Source organism: Neolamprologus brichardi, chromosome 22 (genome assembly GCF_056152115.1).
Source record: "Neolamprologus brichardi isolate AB-2024 chromosome 22, ASM5615211v1, whole genome shotgun sequence".
NCBI classification, from domain to species: domain Eukaryota; kingdom Metazoa; phylum Chordata; class Actinopteri; order Cichliformes; family Cichlidae; genus Neolamprologus; species Neolamprologus brichardi.
In genome coordinates this window covers 7,315,388-7,340,449 of record NC_142124.1, presented here as the reverse complement: position 1 = coordinate 7,340,449, position 25,062 = coordinate 7,315,388, and the positions used below count along the sequence as shown (strand labels likewise).

Genomic DNA, 25,062 nt, shown 5'->3' with positions numbered 1-25,062 from the left:
GAAGATCTGATGAAGAAAAACACATTTTAAGCTCCGATAACAAAGTCATTTTGTGAAAGGTTAAAAACCTTTTTGATGGTGTTGCTGAATTATATTAAATGCCAAAGCCCCCCAAAACAGGAATGTTATATATAACTGACACCATGGAAATCTAAATGTAACTTATTTGGTTTAGTACTGTCTCTGTTTCTGATGCTGAAGAACATAAAGTTAGTTTTGACTCAGAGACATGGTACTCTGAGACTCTCAATCAGGCAGTTTGGAACAGTGGTTGTCCTCATAGAGCCGATCGATGGCTGATTCAGGAAACACGTGGGCTACTCATATTCATGACAGTAACTCGATATTATAGTGCAGGTGTAGGTATCTTCGCTGTATCTTCAGTGTTTGTGGCCCATAACGTGGATTAGTGCAGAATTATTCAGGTTTTCTGCTGAGACTTGGACTAAGCTGCTAATGAAGGAGTAACTATATGGACAACAAGTAATGTAAAACATCTCTTAATGTTTGAATTCAGGTGTTTTCATTGCCGCAGGTGTATAAAATCACAAACACAGAGTCATGAGATCTGCCTTTACGAACATCTGTGAAAGTATGGGTCACACTGCAGAGTTTGAGCGTGGTGCTGTAATAAGATGCGTTGTGAGATTTCCTCTCTCCACTCTCAAATGAAGGTAGTATTACTGCAGGAACCACAGCAACTGAGCCATAAAGTGACAAACCACGCAGAGTTACAGAGCGCCGAGTGTTGAGGCGCAAAGGGTGTTAAAGTCACCGGCATTCTGCTGACTCAACAATCTGCAGAGTTTCAAAACTCCTCTGGTATTAACATCAGCATGAAAACTGTGCACTGGGAGCTTCACAGCATGGAACCCATGTTGTGAAGGCTGAGCAGCTCCTACAGGTGAAATGTATAAGTGTCCCGGTACTTTTGTCCATACAGTGTACAAAGTCTTCAAAATTAGATACTCGCTCTTAACCCTCAAGTAGCCAAATATGCAATTCATGACCCCAGACCAGTGTTGGGAAGGTTTCTTTTAAAATGTATTCCACTACAGATTACAGAATACATGCCCCAAATGTATTTTGTAATGTATTCGGTTACGTTACTCAATGAGAGTAACGTATTCTGAATACTTTGGATTACTTAATATATTATCATGCTTTTTACAGCTACATAAATGTACTATTCCTGTGTGAATTATTACTATTACTGAAGGTTACTCGCCATACCAATACCAACTAGATTTTTAAATCTTAATATAAATGAGTAACAGTAGGTGGACATTATGTAAGACTGCACTTTTTGCAGCGATCTCGTATAGTAAACTATTCTGCGCGTATATAAAACAGGTCCGCAGCTCCGAACCGTAGTAAAGGGACTTCTGGCTACTACACCGGGTTCTGTGTCGGGCTAGCTTTACTTTTGTCTGGGTCAACTTTGCTAGTGAGAGACAGAGAGAGGCGTTGAAAGGCTGCTCCAACAGAACTTATTGTTTCGGGGAAAACACGAACACGGTGTACAGTCAAGTCTGACTACACTAAATGTAGCCCATGAGGCTATGTCTGTAACACTGTGCCTATTGCCTTCATATTAAATAATTTTTTGAACAATAACTTTTAAAAATATTTCGTCACGTCATTATGCAGGCCGCAAGTAGAGGTGACATAGGCTGCGAGATTGAGACACAGGCATTAGAGCCTCTTCATGCGTGTTTTGTTTGGGGTTTCCACCGGCGTGCAATTACCAAAGATAGAGAGGGCATAGCATAAGACAGACACATATGTAAATATGCTGATGTGGTAGTTTTGACTGTAAAAAAGTTTCCCGACATAAATTTATGTGAGGAAATATTTTCACCTCTACTCCAACTGTTCATTGTTTTTAATGAGAATTGGTCCATTGGTGTGGGAAGGACAACGGTAATATATATGTGCTTTTTGACATCACAGCTACTGATTTGATTGGAATTTCCCACGTCTGTGTGTTCAAGCAAACCTACGCTAACAGATTTAGCGTAGCAACATTTGCTGTTGCAGAAGATGTTTCTGCACACGTACAAACAAAAATCGTAAATATAAGCCTGCAACTAACGGTAAGGTAAGGAGGTCACAGTTACTAAAACTAAAATAGCTCGGCGACTTGAGGGTTAAATAATTTAAATAGTGTTTTTCTCATGGCATGGTCATGTTTAAACCACACGTTTAACATGGCACACAAGCTTCCGTCGGGGAGTTTGGCAGATTTCACGCCAGTTTTTATCAGATTTAATTACCGATTCTTTACATGCAGCAAAAGTTATGGTTCTCTCCCCACTCGCTCAGACAGGGCCTTAGTGTTTGCTAACAGGAACAACTGCCAAGTGGAGACACTTTCTTCTAGAAGGACTTTGGGTAAAGTCAGTACTGTTTATAGGCGTATGTGTGAATGTGCTTGTGTAGGGGGATGTTTCACTTTTGTGTGGCAGTGAACAAAAGCAGAAAAAGAAAGCAAGAGACTGGGAATGGACCGACAACAAGAGGCTGATAACGAATAACATAAAAACAGGGTAGCGGAGCTAATATACCGGCTCTTTTTAAATGTGCAGACTTTTTGTTTTTATTAATGCCGCTGTCCTCTCCATTGAGATGTAGGCAGATAACAGGTGTAAGCAGTGTAACGTTAAGATATTGCTGATCTATTTCTTTTGGCGACAGCAGCCTTTGTGAGCCTAGTGACCCTGAAACATTCATAACCACACTACCAGCCAGACAGCCGCGCAGCTCGTCTGAGTCACTCTGAAAGAGCAATAACCCCGCCAGATGCAAAGACACAGCCTGAGACTGAGAGGAATGAACAAGCACAGACTATACAACTCCTGCCAGACAAACACACACACACACACACTTAAACACACACACACCGATGCAGCTGATAGAAAAGTTGTTTGTTTCTTTTGAATTCTGCTGGCAAAGGTGGATTTCAATACACCTGTTCCAAGTGTAGAGTCCTTGAGAGTTTTAAAGCTGGAGATTCAAACTATACCGACAAACTGCATCTAATATAATCCACAGTTACTACCCGCTTTCATGAGTCATACCGAGAGTCGCAGAAAGGAAACAAACACTATGTATGAAGTGTTTGCTCAAAATGAGTTGACACCATTTAAATGGAGCACGAAGGGACAGAAGGTCCCTGGTTAACAACACTCTGTTGTTTCAGCGAGACTCTGAAAAAAAACACACAAAAACTTTAGAATAAAATATCCTCAGCAGCAAGTGAGGGGACCAGCAAGCAGCTACTGATAAACAGATTTCCAGACTGTTTGCTATCTCGCTCTAAGAAGTGACTGAGTTCATATGTGAGTAGCAGACAGATAGAAAGACTGCACTTGCATGTAAATAAGACCTAAACCGCTTCGGCAGTCGGCTGGCTTCTGATTGGTCAGGGGACCACGCTACCCTCTACACTTGAATTTAAATTCAATCGATTGTTTTTTGTGATTATTCCACTTCTTCTCCAACAGCAATCATAAATGTTGGCCTCGGTACACAAAAAAGCAATATCTTACATATAATCTGCTATTTCTTTTAAACTCGAACTCTATGTTTTGGAGAAAAGCAAAAAACAACTTGTTTTTTATGCGTATCAGTTAGAATTACTTTTTTTCCCCTCCTCATTGTCAACACTTGGAAGAACGGCTTAACAAAAGCAATATTTACACACTCTGATAGCACAGAATATGGGCTGGGGTCATCGTTGATAAGAGCTTAGACTTTAAAGACACAACGTTATCCTTTTGGTTCCTTATGTTGTGTGCACGGCCTGAGACGACTTATCGCATCATTACCAGTGAACCACATGAACCCTAGGCTACAGTCCCACACACAGGCTCAAGTCTCTATCCTAATGAGGTTACACACAAGAGCTTTTTTTAGTGTTTAAGTATCAACACAGGGCAAACAGAACAAAGTGCACTTCACAGGAAAATGTTGAGGCCATGCAGATTGTGCTGTAATGGAGGCTACAAGCCTCAGCTCTACTTTTGTTACGCGTTAAAAATCAGGCTTTGGCTGCTTGTTTGAGGTCAGCATGCACATCATTATTAGTGTTTTGTTCGCATGCCTTCTTTGCAGTTGTTTGCAAAGAGTCAGGCCATTTTTATTTGTATAGCTCAGTGGTTTTCTAGCTTTTCTTCAAAGAGAAATCAAGCATTCATCTGCAGAGAAAAAGCCCTTTATGCTATCCAGAATGACATGAATGACAATTTTGATTTTATTGTCAGATGAAGACGCTTTTGCAGTAAGCCCCACTAAAACTAAAACCTCACTCCTCATCATCTGACAGTTCCACACAATCCAGCACACGTTCTTGCCGTCTCTAGTTAACATCCTGTGCTCTTTTACAGTAGCCAAACTTTCTCTGAAAGGGGACCCTTGGTTTTCTAACTCATTTGGCACAATGGCATTAGTCGTTACCTCCACAAAAACAAATGGCGCACTCATGCTGAAAGCCGTTGACACCCCCAGTCCAGTCCAGAAACTTTTGGAGTAATTTCTCCTGATAGCTTTTGTTTCATCTTTAGGGGGTTTTATTTGTTTTCTCCACACAAGAAATCTTCCCCCTCACAAATGTTGTCCTCCTCTCTACCAATCAGGACCTTTGATTTGTCATTCAGGGCACTGAATGTATGTAAATTCCATTTGTGCAGTTAAAATAATAAAGCTTGGTTGACTTAAAATCCCATGGCACTCCTGGACTCATGTACACTCACAACCACTTCTATAGTCTTGAATCATATATAAAGGTTCAAAGTGCTTCACATGAATAAAAACTCTTTAAAACAATAAGAAAGAAAAAACAATTAAGAAATTCCAGGTCACTTTAACAGCAGTGGGTACTTCCTGGTCTTAGTGCACTTTCAAATCATGCGCTTGTCCTTTGATGCCCACAGGAACTGAAGTCAGCTGACTGTAGTGCGTTTTATGGCTTTAATCCTCAATATCCAAGCAAATAAAACTTATAAAAAGACCCTGAACACGTCGAAACATCACACGCCAGAAAGAAACCCTGCATAAAATGAAAAAACAAACAAACATTTTGTACTTACGGGTCATCTGTGTCACTCTCCATCTCGCTGTCCACCCCACCCCTGTCTGTAGGAGGATTGTCATTCGTTGGGGGTGGACATGATGGTGATCCTCTCTCCAGGTCTGGAGGACCTGACCGCCCGTCACTCACCAGAGCTACAGCACAGCGAGGCTCTGAAAATATTACCCAAAAAAAGCGATTTATGTGCCAGTTTATGAAAGTAACAGTGGCGTATGTGTAAACACGGGGCTACTCTGCATGCAGCTTGCTGATGGCAGGTATTCTGGCCAACTGTCTGTGGGAGGTGTGACAAGCTCTGACTCAATCTATGTTATAATCTATTGCTGTAGTAACAAAAATACTTGTGTAAGATGGAGGCAAACATAAAGAAACTGTTCTCTGAAAAGTTAAAATCTAAATCTGTACATCAAATAAGTATGCAGCCATTAAATCCACAGACTGAAAGATTTAGTCGAGTATTCCTTGTATTTATTCTGTTTTCAAGATTTGACGGGTTTACAGAGACTGGCTTCAACTTCTGAATTCACCATTACTTATTGAGCTAACACTCTCTGCAGCATTTAGTCAGTCAGGGTGTGCGGTGAACAAATCTAACAAAATAAAATGGGTCTTAAGGTAAGACATAGCTTTTGGGTCTAAAAAGTGGATCCAGTAGTGGCAAAAACAGAAGTCTTATGATGCAGAAGTTTATGAGAAAATGACTTGATTTAAGGCCTCAGGAAATAATGTCCTCATGAGTTTATAGTCTCTGAAGCTAATTTTATTTTTTATTTAATACAGCATGATGTTAATTTTGTAACTTGGTGCAGTCTGATCATGGTGATCTGGGTCCAACGAAGTTATCTATTCCACTTTCACAGATGCGAAACAGAGTGGGGTTTTCTTTCTCTGCTCACTCTCTTAATATTACTTTTGTTTTCTCGATGTTATTTCTCTAATTTTCTATCAAAAGTATTTCTCAGTCTCATCAACAAGCTTGAAAGAGTTGGCTGTTCACTTTCTCCAGTAAGGAAAATTTTGTTTTTAACCCTGCTTCTAAAATAATAAAGCCACTTACTGTAAATAACCACTGACTGTCACCAAATGGGCAGTTCAGTGCCACTGTGAAGCCTCAAGCTCACTATTTCTGCATCGTCATCTTGATGTTTTGAAACCAGACATGATAAGTGAGTGGTGTATTTCACAGAGAAACTAAGAGACGTTGCATGCTTACACAGCAACTCTCAGTAGGCCCACCCTAAAGCACACCATGCTTCATACTGCTTTCAAACTCTAATTTGCACAATAAACGTTGTGCTGCATTTCAGTAGAAGTAGAAACTAGTGACCAAAACTGCACTGTCTTCACTTATACAGTCTGTGTATATAACAGATACACTTTGCTAACCAAATTAGCAAGGCATTAGCTGATCAGCTCTATTCTCTCATCTAAATATAGTCATATTCGGTTTCACAGAGCCGAGATGGCACTGGGCCAAACGCCAAACTCTAACCTTCAAACTGGTAATCCAAAAACTAATGAGTGATGTCTAGGTGGTATAAAAACACTAACTTTGGCTGAAAATGCTGGTATGTGCAGCAAATGCTGCTAAATGAGCAGCTCATTGGGAAATTATCACCAGCTACTCTGATTTTCTGAGCAGATAAAACAAGCAATTTTAAGTTGTGACCTTCTAAGCAGGTCTTAAAGTGGACCCACTCTAGTTTTCCTTATTTTCTCTCATATGTGGTATGTACTGTTAAAGTGGTAGAGATCATATTAAACATGGATGAAGTCTCAAATAATGAGGTTAACATGTCAAATCCCTGTGGCTGAAAGGCTCAGGCTTCAGACAGCTCAAAATGCTGGGTGTGAGACAGTTTTTAGTACTTTTGGTTTCCGCCTACTGTTCAAACCTCTATTTGTAAGGAGCAGCCAATCAGAGCGCCTTGAGGCGACTTTTGTTGTGATTTGGCGCTATATAAATAAAATTGAATTGAATTGAATTGAATTGAATAGATGAAAGCTGGCTTAAAGAGGGAGGAGCTAAAGCTACTTGTTTATTTTGAACTGTGAATCATGCAAAGCTACTCCAGTAGCAGATATAAATAGAGAGGTGGTAAGCAGAACCTCTTTAAACAGCATACAGCTCTTAAAAATATGACTTAAAAGGCCTAAAATAAAATCCCATTAAGATGTGTACAAAAGAGATTTCTGTTTCCAAATTAGCTCGTAGCTTACTGAAAATCCCCACCTGCTCAAATCAGTCTTTGAATAGATTTCAGTACTTGACTCAATAAATAGTGTTATCAACAATGTTACGAGAATAATAATGGTGTGAACACCAACTGTGGTGATTTGCAATCCTGTCGCAACTGTTTTGGGAAACACTGACTTGGCTGTTGATTTGTACTTGATTGTTTTGGCAGGCGTTATTTGAGAACATATCCCTGCATGCCGTTTCCTGTTATGAATATTTTATTGTGGGAAAACTGTTTATAAAACTGTTTTTAGGGCACTAATCCATCTTCGGCACACCTCTCCTGGGTAAAACCTTACGAGGTCGTGTGTACAGAAAAGGAATATGGTCATTTGGTACCTTTGCTCTGATTGACAAGCTGTTGGCCATCAACGGGCTGGGCAGCTGCTCCCGATTGGCTGGGCTCCAGGAAAGGGACCAGCGAATGCCAAGGGAACACTGGCACCGACCGAGGCTCCACGTTGGTCCAAACTGTGGGAAGAGAAGGGAAAGAGGGAGAGAGAAAAAGTGAAATGTCATCATGTTTATCTGCCTCAGTATCACTGCCTGTAAACAGAAAGTATCACTCTGCCCGCTGGCAGCATGTGAAGTCTTGTGTGACCATCACTGCTGTTAAAGCGATACTAAAAACCACACTTTGACAAAATGTGTCTGGAGACCATGAATGGAGTTGTGTACTCAGTCACCTAGTCAGCACCTGTCTCCAGCACACACACATGCAGATGAGCCCTCAGGATAATGAGAGTTGAGGGGTCATGTGGTGTGCGATGTGATGAGGGAACCTGTTATTTTATCCACACAGATTCCAGACTCCAGTCTACTCGCTGTCTAGACCCCTGCCGAACTTCAGACTCTCAGCTGAACTCTCTCTGTAGTGGGATCTATTTCAAGCTGACACAAACGACACCGTAAAACAAAATGCAATAAATTCAAAGAGTTTAGAGCAACTTCTCCTGCTGCCATCTTACAGAGTCACAATGCATCATGGGTCCAAAATAAGGACCCAACAGTATTTCTCCCCTAAATCATACTGTAAAATCACAGAGAAGTTGTTGTTTGACCATATGTGATATATATTCCAGGTAAATACTGCTGATATCAGGTTGAAAGAGGAGCTTGGCGCGAGAGGCAGTTTGATGACATTTCAAAACTAAAACTCGTTCCTCAGTCTTTCTTTTAACAGTAATTTTACAACACCTGTTTGCGAGGTTGCTTCAGTAACTTAAGTAAAATAAAAGGAGATGTTGAAAAGAAGTTACAATTAATATTTTAAAAAAGAAACAGAATGCCATAATGTTCATACGTACATACATTTACTGTAAATTTTATAGTCAAGCCTTCACTGGGTACATATTTTTTCCTGGAGTAGTTTCCTTTACTAGAGATTTTTTTTTCCCTAATACAAATATTTCACAATATGTTTGAACATACAAATAAAATAATTTAAAGAACTGCCCTAGTCCAATGAATTGCCCTAATAATTATGTATTTCCAATATTCCCCTGGAATGGCAACGACTGTGTTGAACCAGGATATTGTTAAAGACTAAAACATCTCAACAACATTGGAATAACATTAATTTTTTACTCAATGTTCATAGTTCACAGAGGATGAGTCTGGATGCTGGTAAACACTGGTTTGCCACCACTCATTCTGAGCTGGCTGAAATGGGGGTGAGACACAAAAGATTCCTGCACGGAGAAAAACCCTGCACAGTTGTCTGTTAATGACCGACCCTGTAAAACCCAAAACATTCCCATTCACCACAGCTGCTTTTTTGTGTTTCAGGCTACTTAGTGAATGTGAACATGCTGATATCCTTAACCAAGGTGGTAAACTCAGCAGAAACGAAACCTGTTAAACACCAGCATGTTAGCGTGTAAAAGAAGAGACTCACAAGGTTAATGGAAACTAAGCTACATAAACTTGTTAAACTGTCGAATTATACACCACTAACCTTTCTAGTTATATTAATTACAGAGGCATGGTATTTTAGGCATCTCTACTGAGTTTATTTGATAAAGCATTCAGCTTTAGTTACTCCCAGTTCCCTGCTCCTCCCCTGCCTCCATTAGTCCAGATTCAAGTCCAGCCTGGTGGAAACGAACTCTTCGCTGCAGCACTGACATGTCCAGTTTCCATTTCCATTTATAATTATATAATTAAGTATTAAAATGGTCTAAATATAGCTAACCATTTGCCAGCTATTGCTCTTCTAAATGAAGATCTAGATACTGCTGAGCTAGACAAGTAAGAAAAAGAAGTGCATCTTGGATGTACTGTAGCTGCTGTTAGTTTCACTGTGTTTAAGAAATCCTTTGGATGCAGATTCTCGGATCACATGACTAGGATCACAGCACTGAGACTTCTGGACTCCGTACTTCTTTCTCCGAGTTTATACTACTGTTTGTAAAGGGAACTTCAGTTGAGGAAGTGAGGCTTTTTCAAATTCTTTACACACCACAAGACGCTTTGCTAAGATGCCCGGGAAAGTCCTTAAATGCAAAACAATTCACACACGTTATTGTTGTTTTCCTCATTAGTCGGTTGAAGGTAAAATCCAGCTGCACTGCTCTTAACCCCGCGAGGTTGAAGGTCTTAATCGAGGACAAATCAGCTGATGCAGACATTTTAAGGAAGAGCAGAGACAACATTTGATAGCAACCATAGCAACCGTTCATTACATAAACACAAGACATAAACAAACAATCCCAAACAAAATTACGCTTGATTTCTGTGTGTGGCAAATTACAGGCAGGTCTACGGCTATTTATGTAAACTGCTCGACTGAAACACACGACGCACTTCATTTGTGATAAACCGATTCATACAGACTTCTCTCACAGCTATATGACACGTCACATGACTTCTGGGTAACTGGTTACACCTCATCCACAAGTTAAAGGCTTATGAGAAGTCACACTGTTTTACATCACTGTTTTAAAATGTGTTAATATACACGCCCACCCCAGAAGGAATAGCTGTGCTTTGTGTTACAGCTAATGGGGATCCTAATAATCAAATAAGTCCTGATGCAGACATTTGTTACTGTAGAATATTCAGTGAAGACATTTCTTGAATTGGCTATAAGACCAAATTAAGAAAATTAAGACCCTTTCAAATAAAGTGTAACTAATGACAGTCTGCTAGTTTAAATGAGCCGCTCAATAGGATGCGGTTATAATGTCACGAATTATTGTAACAATAGAAAGAAGCGTGAATTTCAAACTGTCGACATGCAACACATTTTGCTGTTTCCAACCACAGATGTGGTCAATTACAATAATTACTACTACGACCTGCTCATCTGTGTAGTACATGTTGTAAAGGCTAAAATCTCTAAATCTAAACATATCGTACACACAAGGCACTTTACATTGCAAACATGGTATTGTAACAGACACACAAGCAACTATTTGGCAAGAGCGGGGAGAAGGACATTGTTTTAACAGGAAGAGAACTCCAACATAACCATGCTCAGGGAGTGGCAACCTTGAGCCCCGCCAGTTTGGGGTTGAAGGGAGAGAAAAAAGAGAGACACAAAGACAGACATGCAGCTGTGGTATATAAAACATGGTTAGTAAAAAGAGGGGAAGTCCCCAGCAGCATGAGCCTATAGCGGGATAACTAAGGCGAAGGCATACTTGGAGGTCTTAACCATTAGCTTTGTCAAAAAAGCAAAGTCTGAAGCTCATTGGTGAGAGCAGGGAGGGGGTTTCTTGTCTCTTGTGATTTACAAGCCATTAGCGAGATCTAACCCTCACTCATCACATCCAGTTTCAAAACACTAAGATGGCGACAGTGAAAATGCTCAACGCAAGGCTTCATAGCTGCCTTCACAAACCAGTGGGTGATGTCATGGTGATTATGTCCACATTTTATACTCTCTGTGGTTGTGACATACCAGAATATGGCCAAATGCAACGGTGGGTAGTTTTATTTTTCAGTTTAGGTTATTTTAGCTATGAAAAACCTGGCTAGAGATACTTTGAACATTTTAAGGAAATGCTAACACCCGGAAGAGGTGAAGAGCACTGATCAACTAATGACAGTAGTGAGTTGCGAAACTATCACAGAGAAGCACTGCTCGGATATCTACATCAGATGTTTTTATTGGTTTATTTGGTTTAGTGACAAGCAAAAGGCTGAACTGATAAAGACTTGCACACGATTTAAAGTGGGGAAAACTATGCATCTGACCCATGACTGCACGTTACTACCACTAGACCTTTCCTAATAATCACTCCCGTGGGCGGAAAGTATAGCAATAAAACAGCTCCTGAGCTACTTCTGAGCTCTTATTCCTCCTTCTTCTCCGTCACTGAAGACTGCAGATGCACTCAAAGGGAGCAGTAATGAAACTTGTGATGCTAATGCAGCTGCACTTGAGCTGGGCTATATTTAGGAGAGATCTCAGCCGTGGGGCCTGCTCTGCCTTCTTCTGTGTTTGTTTCTGGGCCCGCGATGGCTCTAGGTGTTTTAAAAAATGTATGGCGGAGGAAACGTTATGCTACAGAGGCAGGTGGCTGTTAGCAGCAGTGCGAGGGATGTGATAGGGAGAGAGAAGGAGAGAGGGGGGAGAGAAGAGTGCACACTAGTAATCAGCTCAGGCCTGAACGCTTTACTGCACTAATTCTACCGGTGGAAACAGTGTATCCATGACAACACGCCAGCAATACGATTGCTCCTTTTTCTGCTGAGAGCAATGAAACACATTCATATCACGCTGGACCTGCCCTTAATGCCCTGTCTGAGGTTGTTGATTGTCTGGAACAAGTGTGCGTGCTTGCTTGTTTGTTTGTTTGTGTGTGTCTGTGTGCGTGTTGTGTGTAGGAGGTGTGAATGTCCTTGTTGCTCTCTGCACTCCCGCTCTCAGTCTTGCATGTCTAGACATGTCGATATTCTCGCCCTTTTTAAGTTTAAAGTGAAACACCCCTTATCACTCCCTTACACACGCGCGTGCTCACACACACGCGTACACATATAAAAAGGGTGACACCCGCTGCACACTCGATAACTGTGACACTACACACACTGAGTCACAGATTACACACAGCGAGCAGCGGGTCTGAGTGGTTGCCAGAGCGACTGATGTATCAAAGCTTTCGATATTCATACCTCAGAAGAAACTGTTTCACTTTAAAGTCATTTTTAACATTTGAGTCAAGACAAGATATTATCATTTAATCACAAAGGGGGATATGAAATTATAACTTAAGGAACTCAAAGATCCTCGAGAAGCAAAGCTGATAGTTTTGCCACTTGTGTTCGTGGCTTTAAAGTGTAGACTGAACATAAAACATGGACAAAGACACAGTTGTATCCATCCATCATTTTCTTGACTCCACCTTTTGAATCCTGCATTTTTGCATCTGGGAAAATGGCAAATGGTTCAGGAAGTTACCATATTTGGATGAGGGGAAACTCTGTTGAGCTGCATTCATAAACTGTTACCTGGTAATAGTAATATACTAATTAAGCTGCACAATTTCACTCATCCAAACTGGAGCACAAACTAGACAAATAACTACACAGCAAAACCATATTATTTGTCACACAACTGCATTAAAAATGCTATAAAAGGCACCAATGCCCCAATCACAGCGGATCGGACCAGTTTTCAGTGCGTCCAGTTAATGAGGAGAGCTGTCAATGTAAGCAGCCAAGCCTCTAAGCATACACATAGTTAGGGTTGGATCAGGTGACCCTGAATCCTCCCTTAGTTATGCTGCATTAGATGTAGGCTGCTGGGGGATTCCCATGATGCACTAAGTATTTCTTCTTCAGTCACCTTTCTTACTCACGATGTGTTAACAGACCTCTCTGCACTGAATCACTTGTTATTAATATCTGGCTCGCTTCCACAGCATTTCTTTTGTCCTGTCATAGCAGATGGCCCCGCCCCTCCCTGGGCCTGGGTCAGCTGGAGGTTTCTTCCTGTTAAAAGGGAGTTTTTCCTTCCCACTGTTGCCAAAGTGCTTGCTCATAGGGAGTCATATGATTGCTGGGTTTTTCTCGGCATATATTATTGTAGGGTCTATCTTATAATACTAAGCATCTTGAGGTGACTGTTGTTGTGATTTGGCGCTGTCTAAATAAAATTGAACTGAATTGAAATTGAACCTAACTTTCAGCCTCACAGCATCCAAGAGAATGAGTTAAAAAAAACAATCACCCCCAACTATCAATAAAGACCAAAATAGTTTGCGGTGCCAGGGTGTAAACATGTTTATTTCTGATGTAGAGTTCAACATTTTAACATTTTATCTGTGGGCACTAACTTGCTTCTGTAGCCACTTTCAAGTGCCCACTAGAAGAACAAATTTTTTTTTGGTGGCCCTCAGTAATATTTTACTGACCTGTGGGTGCACCAAATATTGAAAGCGATTTCATCTCCCCTTTGAAAAACAGCACCGAAAAATACAAATACCAACAAAACCCAAGATCTGTACTGCATTACAAACAATCTAAAAGCAACAAATGCATTTAGAAACATAAACCAGCAACCTTAACACTAGAGCGACTGACCAAGAAGTGAAGTCATGACAGGCCGTAAAGGCCATTACTCATCGACCTCAGTGAGTTTCAATGACTCCTTCAGGCTTGTGCAGGATTCAAGGTTTCATTTTGTTTGCACACACGATACAACCAGTACAATCAATGCAAAGGCTACAGATACCAAAAAGCCAAAAACACATAGCCTGATGGGGATGACATCACACGTGGATCAAATGCTAATTAATTGTTTAAAGAGGAAAGGAAATGTAAGCAAAGTTCACGATGAAGAGAAAGAACTACAGACAGTGACTCTACTGCGCAATTTTTGCTGTTAATACACTTTTACTTTATGACAAAGACGTTCTTTACACATATATTAGAACTGCTGTTTACTTAGGAACAAAGACATGAATGAAAGCATCCAACATTACCAGCTAATGCACATATTTTTGACACTGCCTCTTGAACAAAGCTCTACGTAGCACCGACGGACTCCGAGTGTCGACACTCTGCACTTAAGCAAGCATACAAAGACAGTGGCCTCTCTGTTTGACATATAAATAAAACAAAACCTTCTCCACCATCAACGAGTCCAAGCTAAGATCGCATGCAATCCACCCTTGACATGTCAGAGACGGAGATGGAGACGGGCATCAAGAAAACTCTGGCCAGGAGGAAATGGCCACAGGTAAGAGACGCTATGTTGATGTGCTGAACTTCTCCAATCATTTAAGCATACTAATACTAATCCCAGTAAAACTAATGATAAAAATAACGTGTTCATGTGGTATACAGGCAATCTCTTACTCTCTCTGTCAGCAGGTTCTCATGAAGCTTTCTGTTATCTTCATGTTTAATAAATAAATGTCAGCTTTTAGCGTTATTTTGTCTGATGTGTGCATTTATCCTCTGTAGCCTTCATTCGTATCATGGCTCCCTTCATTCAGTCGTTAAAACTTAAAGAACCCCTGTCTTAAACTAATCTGCAGCTATGTCTATGTTTATCCTCGTCTACGTGACTGCCTGTGCAAAATATTCTGCTTCTACATCATCTCACTATCAACCGTGAAACCAACCAACCTATAAATTGCCAATATCCTCCACTTTCAGTTTTCAGATTTACAAAGTGCTGCATCAAAATGACACAAAATGAGAAATCAGGCATTTTAAATGGAAACAATCTTTGTCATTCATATATTCAAAGTAACATTTCTGAGCTTGCCCAGGCTGTAATATCACAAAGTTGGCATGGAAACAAGCACAAAGTAGATGATGAACCCAAGCACCTCCATTTCTCGCTAGCCAATTTTCTTACATCCCACCACCTGACTGGGTGAGAAGATTCATTTAAACTGGTCTCAGCTTCTGGCAGAAGAGTTACAGTCGAGTGAAATTAAAGCAGAAAATAATATTAATTTTACTTTCTGTCACATGTGTTATAAACAATTTCTGTTGGATCAGTGCTGGTGCTCTGATTTCTTCCTAGCTGCCTAGTAGTTGTGTTGCAAAAACTACAACTTAGTTCAAACCAAGATTATAATAGTGAACTAAACACAGTAATCTAAAAGTAGCTGTGAAAATAACCTTTTACTTAACTGAAATAAAGATAAGAATTAGATTTTTTTTTAAAGAAAAGAAATTTAAAAAAAAAAACTACTGAAATTAAAATAAAGATCTGGAGAAATTTTCCCCAGTTTTAGTCTTTGTCAGCACAGTTACATTTGCCAACACAACTAGAGTCATCTCAGACCGGGATCACTGCATGACTGTAACCTATCACCCAGCTATTCTGGACTCTTTAAATCTGCCCCGAATTATAATAATCACCAAAACTGAAACTAGCAAAAACTAAATAAAACTAAATTGAAACAAAACATTTTTAAACAATGTAACTAATAAAAATATACAAAACTGTAAGCAACTCTGGTTATTACACAAGCAACAACCAAAAATAGAGAATAATTTTTTACCACAGTCCACATCACTTGATCATAATTAGCTCTTAAACAAAGAATAAACTCAGTCATTCTGATGTGTTTATATTTCCCTCACTGCATGAACATTGCAGCTTTCGTCAGGCGAGCAGGTCTGCTTTGGGTCAGGGAAGAATGGATAATGCAAAATATTTTACTGAGGTTTTGGTCTTAGCTTCAGAATTGTTTTGTCCTCATCTTTAGTGCACATGGATAACAACAGTTAGAATATTGCAATACTAATTTGTAGTAGTAGTGCAGTACTGTTTGCATTTATATTTGGTGCACCCTGCTGTGTCTGCATTGCTCTGCCATCAGGAGTGAAACCGAGCCGTTCATGATGGGCTTGGAGCTAATAAATCTTTAACAACAGTTACTATTACTGAATCACAGGGAGGAGAAAAGGATTCACAACAAACGGAGTCTACACATATTCTGTGTATATGTCTACACTGGCAAAAAAAACTAACATCTACAGCCTACTGAGCAAGATAGCTAAAACTAAAACCCTAAGAAAATAAAATGCATTTGCGCTGCATATTATTACTGAACAGACCTGTCACAGTTCAGTTTGTGAGATCCATGTCGCTGTAACCTGTAGTTACATTTCTGTGGAGATCAAGCTACACTGTAGGCTGTAGCATAGATTTTAAACCACAGATTTAACATAGTACTATAAATCCAGCTTACAGAGTGCACATTAGTGTGCAGCTAAAATCACAAATAAGGTCCAGAGGAAGGGGAAAGTTGAGGCGTGCGATTTATGAACACAGGAAGAGCTGATTCATTTCAGTAATCACCAGCATAATCCACCAAGAGCACGCTTGATGAAGGTTCGAGTAATCTGCTAACAACTCAAGTGAAGCTTTCTACTTGGTACTTTCAACTGCGTCCTTACTTTAAAGACTAAATTTACTGCCAGTGGATAGCCATGGCACACACTCAGACTTGATCAGCGATTACGCACTTATTCCAAATAAATTAGCTGTTTTCACACATGCAGTGCAGCCCTGAATTCTTCACATCACCCAACAGAAATCCACGTGAGAATGCAAAAGTCTGACACATGCAGATCGGGCATTTGCCAGTCTTCAACCTGCCAGCTCCCCAATACAACATCTGTGCGACGTCAGATTGCGCTGATGTGAGAATAGAGCAGATAATTGTCCAGTGCATTCATTACTAAAGAGTGGGTGTCATGTGCACTCCCTCCTGCATGCTCTCTGCAGGCAGCTCCTTCACCTAAACCACAAGGCGTAGTTCCAGTAATGCAAATGTGTTTGAAACAGACTACTCACTCCATGTGAGGAAGGACAACGATGGAAAATATCCCTGATTCTCCTGAAATTGCAAAAACACTCATAGTGGCAACTACTGCAACCATTTCGAGCACTGAACACCTCATTGAGTATAAAATTACCCCTCCAAATATTGCTAACTTTTCACTGCACCTCTTTTGTAAATCCCAACAGCCATTGGGGGTTTTGCACTTTCTCTGTCATTAGTAAATCTGCCCTATAATGGATAATCTGTGAGGTACTGTTGACTGCAAACACTCTTAAATGGAATATAATTAGTGGCACAATCTGTCTCAATTGAGAACCGGAGTTATCCACGTCTTATTAGACTTTAGTAAGAGTGATTTATAACAGGCCTACAACCTTTAGAGAACCATGGAGTTCACTACTTCTGAACCCTGCTTGATATAGAAGCCTCATTAGAAAGCAGTTTTCTAAGCTATTCTTCTTTCTTATAAGTATCAGCTTACAGACCTCATTATGTTTACCAATTATGGACAAGCACTCAATCTCTCTTTCCTTTCTCCCTCATGCAAAAGGGCATCTTCACACAACTTCAGCACAGCTGGTATTTTAAAGGCTCTCCTGATGGTACAATTTAAGACAACATTGATAACCAAAAGGAAAATAAATATATCCCCGCTGGAATGTCAGGGTGGGATTGTGGGTGTTGCATATGATTTAATCAATTCCTGCACATATAAAGTGGGACATTCTAACACACAGTTGCAGAGATATAATAATGTTGAGCAGAACCAGTAATGAATGCATGGCCATTAAGAGCCAGCTAAGTAAGAAAACTACCAGCACAGCCATGGAGGCAAGAGAAAAGAAAGCCATAAAACACACGAGCAGCAGAAATGATGAATGGCAATGATTTAGTCTGTGAAGAACGACAACACAGACTGAGGTAAGAACAGAACAATGTAGTATCCTGTCCCCAAAGTGTATAAATTCCCCCTGTGGGAAGTAATTAAAGGAGGGATTCTTTTTTAAAATTCAAATTTCAAGCCCTGTACTCTACGGTATCCTTAGTCTACAACAAAAACTGCATGTGTGACCTAAAATGAACTAAAGTTTGAGTCGAAAATGCCTCTGAATAAACACAAACAACCACTTCATCTGTATTTTATTCATCTGTGACTCTTCTACTTCTTTGCTAAGAGTATATTTCACATTAATGGAATTGCTTTTCCGTGTTGTAGCCTGTGTAATATCTTAAAAGTGAAATTCTAGCATTTCTAAGAAAATACCAGTCCTCTGCGAAGCCCAAAGCAGTGGAAAAATTCTTATAAACTTTCTGAAAACAGAAACAAAGAGAAAAAAACAAACAAACAAAAAGCCATCTGAAAGCAAGGGAACAATAGTAAAGTGTACGTGAGTCATAGCCAAAGCATTGATGACACAGCTGTAACCCTAGAGAGATACTGAAAGTGAGAGGTACTGGGCCAGAGTGCATAAGATACAAGCTGCACATCTCTTCACACTTTAGGCTGTGTGGCTCAGCTGACTCTAAATCTGACAGAACAGAGGTTCAGGCCACAAAGAAATGATGTCCCATTTCCCCTCCCCCTCGTTTCTTACCGGTCCCTGGGCGTCCCATGATGATTTGCTTGCGTGGAGCAGGGTGAGGCGACTCTGCTGGTAGTATGAGGGGCAGCAGGGCTGTTGGTGTGGGATGACAGGCTACCGGCTGTGGCAGCGCCCCTCCACTGGCGTCCTGATGCCCTTCGGGTTTCCTCTCCCTCTCCCTGCCTCCGGAACCAGACGAGGAGAACACAGAGCTTGATGAAGAAGACATGGACCCAGGAGTGGAGGGGCTGGAGAGGGAAGCGTGGCCCCCTGTGGCTGGAGTCAAGGACTGGGGAAGAGACATCAAAAAAAATATTTATAGTATTTTAAGGAAACTCGGATTATTCAAAACATCCTGCAGCTGGTAACGCCATTTCCAGGTGTGAAATGGTTTCAAAACTGTTTAATCTCATTTTAATGGATTCCTTACCCCAACTCTGGGTGTCACAGCTCAAAATACAAAATGTACAAGGTTTAGGTGATAATGATGTGCAGTCCCATGCACAACTGTAGGCTATTTTAGAGGGTGAGATTCATCACGAATATCATCAGAGGCACCTGATTGGTCCCAAATTTATTCTTTAGTTAGAACAAACTTTGGAACAAGCAGGCCCCAACAGAGACTTGACATCAACTTCATGAAGTCAGTCTGGGAATGCACGCAAACCAGTCTACCAGTCATATCTTTTAAAAAAACATGGACCTGCATAAATTGTTGCTGTTTTAAAGAGACAGTTCACCTCGAAATTACTTATTTTGTCTTTGGCCTATAGTTTCACTTGTCCATCTAGATCACTTTGGTATAAGTTGTCAAGATGTCACACACCTTTTATTCAATATAATGACATTAAACGTTTGTGGTAACAAAGTGGCAAAAATACATGTGAAAATCTCTTTCTGGAAATCATAAGCCATTAGGGATCCTCACTTACCAAAAAACTAACTTAAAACTAAATAAATAATAAATACATATGAACTAAATCTCCTGCAGTCTAATGGAGAGTGACTCTGGACTGTCACAGAGAGGAAAAAGTAAAAGAAAACGATGGGCTGGAGAACATTGCAGCAAAATAGATTGTGGGACAATAATTGTTTTGTCTCGATTGTCTTGTTTTTATTACTGCGAGAAACCAAAATTTTACTCTAAATTAAAATTCAATTAAGTCTACAGCCCTGTGACGCAGTTACTCAAAAAAATCACAAACATTGATGTTTTCTTCCAACTGAAGCACACCGGCCAGTCAGAAGAAGTGCTCAGATGGCAAACATGGCAGCTTAGCAGAGTGGTCACCATTAATGCTTATGGTTGGATGTTTGCTTCCTTCTACACAGCGATGTGGTTCAAAATTTGGCAGAAAGTAAATGACAAGTCACTACATTAAAGTGTTCAAGGTTTCAGGATCTTCTTGAGTAACTGTCATGGAAAGAGGTATTGTTGCTCACTTTTAAATGTATTTTGTTGGATCTTTTGTTTTCAGCAATTTGAAAACCACAAGGCAAGTAACATTTTATTAATTCAAGAGAAGGAAGGACTAGACTAACCCCCACTGGGGCCAAACTGGTGTAAGAACAGGCTGAATGAATCATTATAAATAAAACACTCAAACAAAGGTATCTTATATTTATTTTACTAAAATACAGCTCGAATCCTTTTCATTGTAAACTGATAATAACTGTGGGGTTTGGGGATGTGAGCTCTTTTTAGCTTGACAATCACTCTTTGGAAGTAAAATGGTTGTATGTTATTTAAGAAAGCTTTCTCACTTTATTTCTGTTGCCCTAACACCTATAAATGCTCTATAATATGAGCTAATAAAGACATAATTAAAATATTAGAGATATAAAATACAAACCTATGACCCTATGTAGTACATAGTCATATATTACAAAAAAAAGAATGACGTCCTTACCGAGCTGGATGTGACCAGGACGAGCGTGGATGTGGGATTGCGGAGGAGAACTGCCCCGTTGGTGGCTGCCCCGTTGATAGGGACGGGGGCCTGCAGGCCTGGGGGAGCTGTGTGCTGGCTGTGCTCCCTCGACCTGCTTCTCTCTCTCTTTCCTGACGGGCCATCGGAGAATTTGGCCAAGGGGACATCTGGGTTGCGTACAATGACTGGGGAGTCCCGGAGGGGCACGATGCGGCGTGGGGACGGCTCCTGGGGAAGTGGTGAAGGAGGAGTTGGAGAGACTAACATGGGTGGAGGCGTGGAGGCGGCAGAGGATGGTGGCCTGCTGGTGGCGCTACGAGGACGAGAGAAGGAAAGTGAGGAAGGTGTTGTGGGCTGACTCTGGGGGGAGAGCACTCTGAAGGCAGCAGGGCTATGGCCCATGGGTGGGTCTCCCACCACTCCACCCCCAACACCCACCAGCTGCTGTTGCTCAGGTTTGGTCTGGTAGTCCTGGACAGCAGGTAGCGGTGGGGGCGGGTGGGAGTCGAACTTCCTCTTGCTGGGGCTCATCGGGACTGTAAAAGTCAGGTTGGTCTGAAAAGTGGGCACAATCCCTGACAGATGGCGCTCTCTCTCTGCGCCTGGCGTACCCATCTTAGTGCCGCTTAGCTGTCGGGGGCGGCGTGGGGTAAGTGAGGCAGTAGCATTGATGGGGCTGAAATTGGCAGGGCGGAAACCGAAGAGCGGAGAGGGTGACGGGGATGGCGTGGGTGAGAAGGGTGACTGGTTGGAGATGGGGGAGAATGAAGGCGTGCCAGAACGAGAGCCCCCGAGAGAGACGAGCATAGTTGCCGCCTCACATTCATCGAAGTCGAAGCGAGAAAGGTCCTGGGGGAGCAGCGAGGGAAGGACGAGGCGGGGGCGAGAGTCTCCTCCACGGCTGCTGGCCTCACTGCTCTCCCGTGATGTCTCATCCCAGTCAAACTCTGAACTGGCTCTCCCACCGCTGAGTCGGAGGTCAGATGGTGTTAGGGTCCCTGTGCTGCTGGCGCCACCCCGATCCCGGCCCCCTCCACTGGCTTCCATCTCCTTGGTCCTCATGGAGAGGTGTCTGGAGCAGTACCCTCGCCGCTGGGACTCTTTGGAGCAGCCCTCCCGAGAGCACAGTCTCCTCCACTGCTTCCCGTTGAACTTCTTTCGGATACCTGTCGGCGTGCACACCACGTCTCCCTTCTTGTATTTTTGCTGGGCAGCTGTCAGCGGAGTCCGGGAACGTGACGAGGAGGAGGATGTCGAACCTGATCCGGATCCACCACCTGCTCCACTGCTGGTAGAACCTCCCCCCGATGTCTTATCCACTCTGGAGGAGGATGTAGTGGAAGAAGTGATGGGAGGGAGAGGATGGAGCTGAGGGGTGGTAATGACAGCTCCAGCTGCTGCGGCTGCTGCAGCTGCTGGGTCAAGGCCTAACAGGACAGGTGAAGGAGAGGGGTGGGGATTCAAGGTCATGTGAGCAGGGGGAATCCCGATGCCTCGCACCACAGACAAGTGGGGATGGGGGTTGAGGTAGCCAGACGGGGTCTTAGAAACAATGTGACGATGATGGGGAACTGTCATAGGCTTGCCCCCAGATATAATCTGCCCCACTTGGACCATGTTGAAGTGGTCTTCCATGTCTTCTTCAGGGGTGAGGGGCATATATGGGTGATGCTGCTGCTGTTGCTGCTGCTTTACACTGTTTTCCCTTTCTCGCTCTCTTTCCCTCTCTCTTCCATGGTTTCTCTGTGACTCCCACTCCAAGTCCTTCTCGATTTCCCTCTCTCGCCCAGGAGCCAGGCTGAGGACTGAAGTCGGAGTAACGGGCGAGGTGATGCTGTGGCCCGATGTGGAGGAAACGGGAACCATTCCTTGGTAGGGCATTCCTCTCCCTAACATTGATCCCATGCTCGGGGTCATTCCTTGACTCAAATGGCTCACCTCCAAATCCATCTCTTCCCTTTCCTCCCGATCTCTCTCCTTGTCTCTTACCCCCTCTTCTACTTCATGTCCACCAGCAGAAGGCAAATCCAAGTCCCAGGGTGGCACCAGAAGCCGGAGTGTTTGTCTGGAGACCCATACTGCCTGGGTAGCACCCCTGTTGTTTTCTTCATCATCTAGAGAGTGAGGCCTTTCTTCAGACAGCAGGACACGGTAGCGGTTAGCCACCGCAGGGTGTGGGTCTACCTGTGTCACCACACCTTCTCGGTACCATTGCCATTGGCTCTCGCTGCCCTCCTCGTTCCCAAATGGTACACAGACACGGGTGCCTATAGGTACTGGATGCACACCAGGAGGTGGGGCATCTAGGATAATGTCCACCACCCCTGGGGGGCTCTCATGTCGGTATGGATAGCGGCATAACGTCTTCTCCCCGTTCAGCTGAACCTCCAGGCTTCCATATTCACCACTGACGTTACGGACCACGCCAGCCCGGAATACCAAGTCGTGCCTCCTGTCACTTCCTCCCTCCTCATCACTTCTTCTCCTGAGCTGGCGGGCGAGGATCCGCTGATTCTTCAGGCCTTTGGCCAGAGCATCGGACAGTGCGTCAGGGAGACTAGACGTTCTGTGTGTTGACATCTGAGGGGGTGTGTCACCAACTACCTCCAGGTCAGCCGAGTGCTCGCTGGCTGTGTCTGTTGAGGAGCAGCGGGGCAGCGGGCTTGGGGACACCTGCTCTGCATCTGTCACTCCTTCACCTCCTCTGGGTTTTTCCCCTCCAAGCGACAGGGTTGGCGGTCCCGGGGAGTCCTGAGACCCCTCCCTGCTGGTGGTACGACTGTGGAAGTCATCCATCAAGCTCCTACTCTGACCGTTCCCGTCAGAAAGCGAGACGCTGATGTCGATTCCTGGACCCGCTGACTCCTGGCTCAGAGAAAAAGGAGGGGGCGTGCTGGATGCAGGGTTGCTATGGTTACCAGCAGTATTAGATGAGCAGTGTTCGGAGGTGTACTTCTTTTTGGGGACGCGGGCCTTGAAGGTGGCTGTTTTCCGGCTGGAGGCGGGGTTTGGACTGTTGTTGGCGCTTGGTGTACTACTGTTACTACAACTGCTGCCGCTGCTGTCACAGTGGCTGCTGCCACCACCGCTGCTGGCAGCAGACCTCCCCTCCCCATCCGAAGAGTCCCGCGCTCTGGATGCGTCCGCCTGTGGAGACTCTGAATGTGAGTTAGAAGATAACGAGGAGGAGGGAGTTCGGTTTTGCGGAGATCTGCTTCTGTCTCTGTTCTCATCTGAGTCTCGCTTCTCTCCTCCTTCCAGGGTATCCCCCGCTCCTCGCCGCTTTCCTCCTTTAGCCCGGGTGGAGGGAGGGGAGCGCTTTTTTATTGGCTTCATCTTTTCATCTAGTTCCTTTTTCTCAAAACAACTCTTTTATTTATTTATCCCAGAGATTCTCCTTGACGTTCCTCTCTTGCGCTGCCGCGTTATTTCCTCCTCCTTTCCTTTCACTCTATTTTCTTTCTCTGCCAGGCCCTTTCACTCTCATCCTGTCTCGTGTCTGTTGCGCGACTTGCCCACCTTATTCCAGAGACTCTGAAAAGAGGAGAAGAACAGGTGAGTGTGGGTTTCGCGTGCAGCAAAGACACTCAGACGGAAACACAACTCAAAGTAATTTCTGAAAACATTCTAAAAACGGCAAGTAGTCAAAAACAAAAACACAGCAACGATATTAAAAAAATAATTGTAACAAACAGTTAAATTATAATTCAAATAAATGTATTCCCCGCTAAATGATGCACCATCGTATTAGAGTAGTAATGAACATGACTCATCTACAAATTCATTACACATTAATTCATTACATAACAGTTTCTACTCACATTACACAAGACCTACATCCATACCAGGTACATATTGAAAACAGGAGGCCATATTGTAGGATAAACACAATGTAGGCTTACAGCGCAGCATGGAAATAGTGAGGAGCACTCTGCAATTTGCCCAGACAAGCCTTTCTGCATGCAATCCTCTCTCACACACTCACGCACACACTACTTCTTGGCCCGGGCAGTAGAGGCGGGGGAATTCCTTCTTTGCTCACATACTGAAACCCTCCCTTTCTCTCTCTCTCTCTCTCTCTCTCTCTCTCTCGCTCTCTCTCTCTCTTTCTCAGTGGCGACCTTTATCTATGTATTTCAAAGCAGAGCAATCCGCCCCTACAACTAACTCCATTTCCTGTGGAAGACCATTACCTAACTTCCCGTTACTTTATTCCTCCCTCTCTCTTTGCTATGCTTTCTTTCTTATCCTCCTTGCCTGCATTTGCTCTTTCCACAATATCGATTTTTGTTTGTTTGGTTTTTTTTTTACCTCTCATCTCCCCCGTTTTCCTTCCTCTCCTTCCACTTAGTCCCTATACTCGTTTTTGTGCCGCAGTCATCCAGAAACAGAGAGTTGTTCACAATAATTGCTATTCCACACCAGAGTCATTCAGCAGCGCTCTTAGCCGTGCCAGAGT

At 42.7% G+C, this 25,062-nt stretch overlaps 1 protein-coding gene across 4 annotated transcripts in view; it reads right to left on the bottom strand.

The window, feature by feature from the left end:
• The window catches only part of cica (capicua transcriptional repressor a), a 58,246-nt gene that overhangs the window by 22,882 nt on the left and 10,302 nt on the right, over positions 1-25,062 (bottom strand). For all 4 annotated transcript variants that reach the window (XM_035909276.2, XM_035909275.2, XM_006794440.3 and 1 more), the window contains exons 2-5: positions 20,583-24,137; positions 18,685-18,961; positions 7,671-7,802; positions 5,091-5,244 (exon numbers count right to left, since the gene is read on the bottom strand). In XM_035909276.2, the coding sequence (XP_035765169.2) occupies positions 5,091-5,244; positions 7,671-7,802; positions 18,685-18,961; positions 20,583-23,939 (3,920 nt within the window). In that variant the 5' untranslated portion in view covers positions 23,940-24,137. The remainder of the gene's footprint in view (positions 1-5,090; positions 5,245-7,670; positions 7,803-18,684; positions 18,962-20,582; positions 24,138-25,062) is intronic.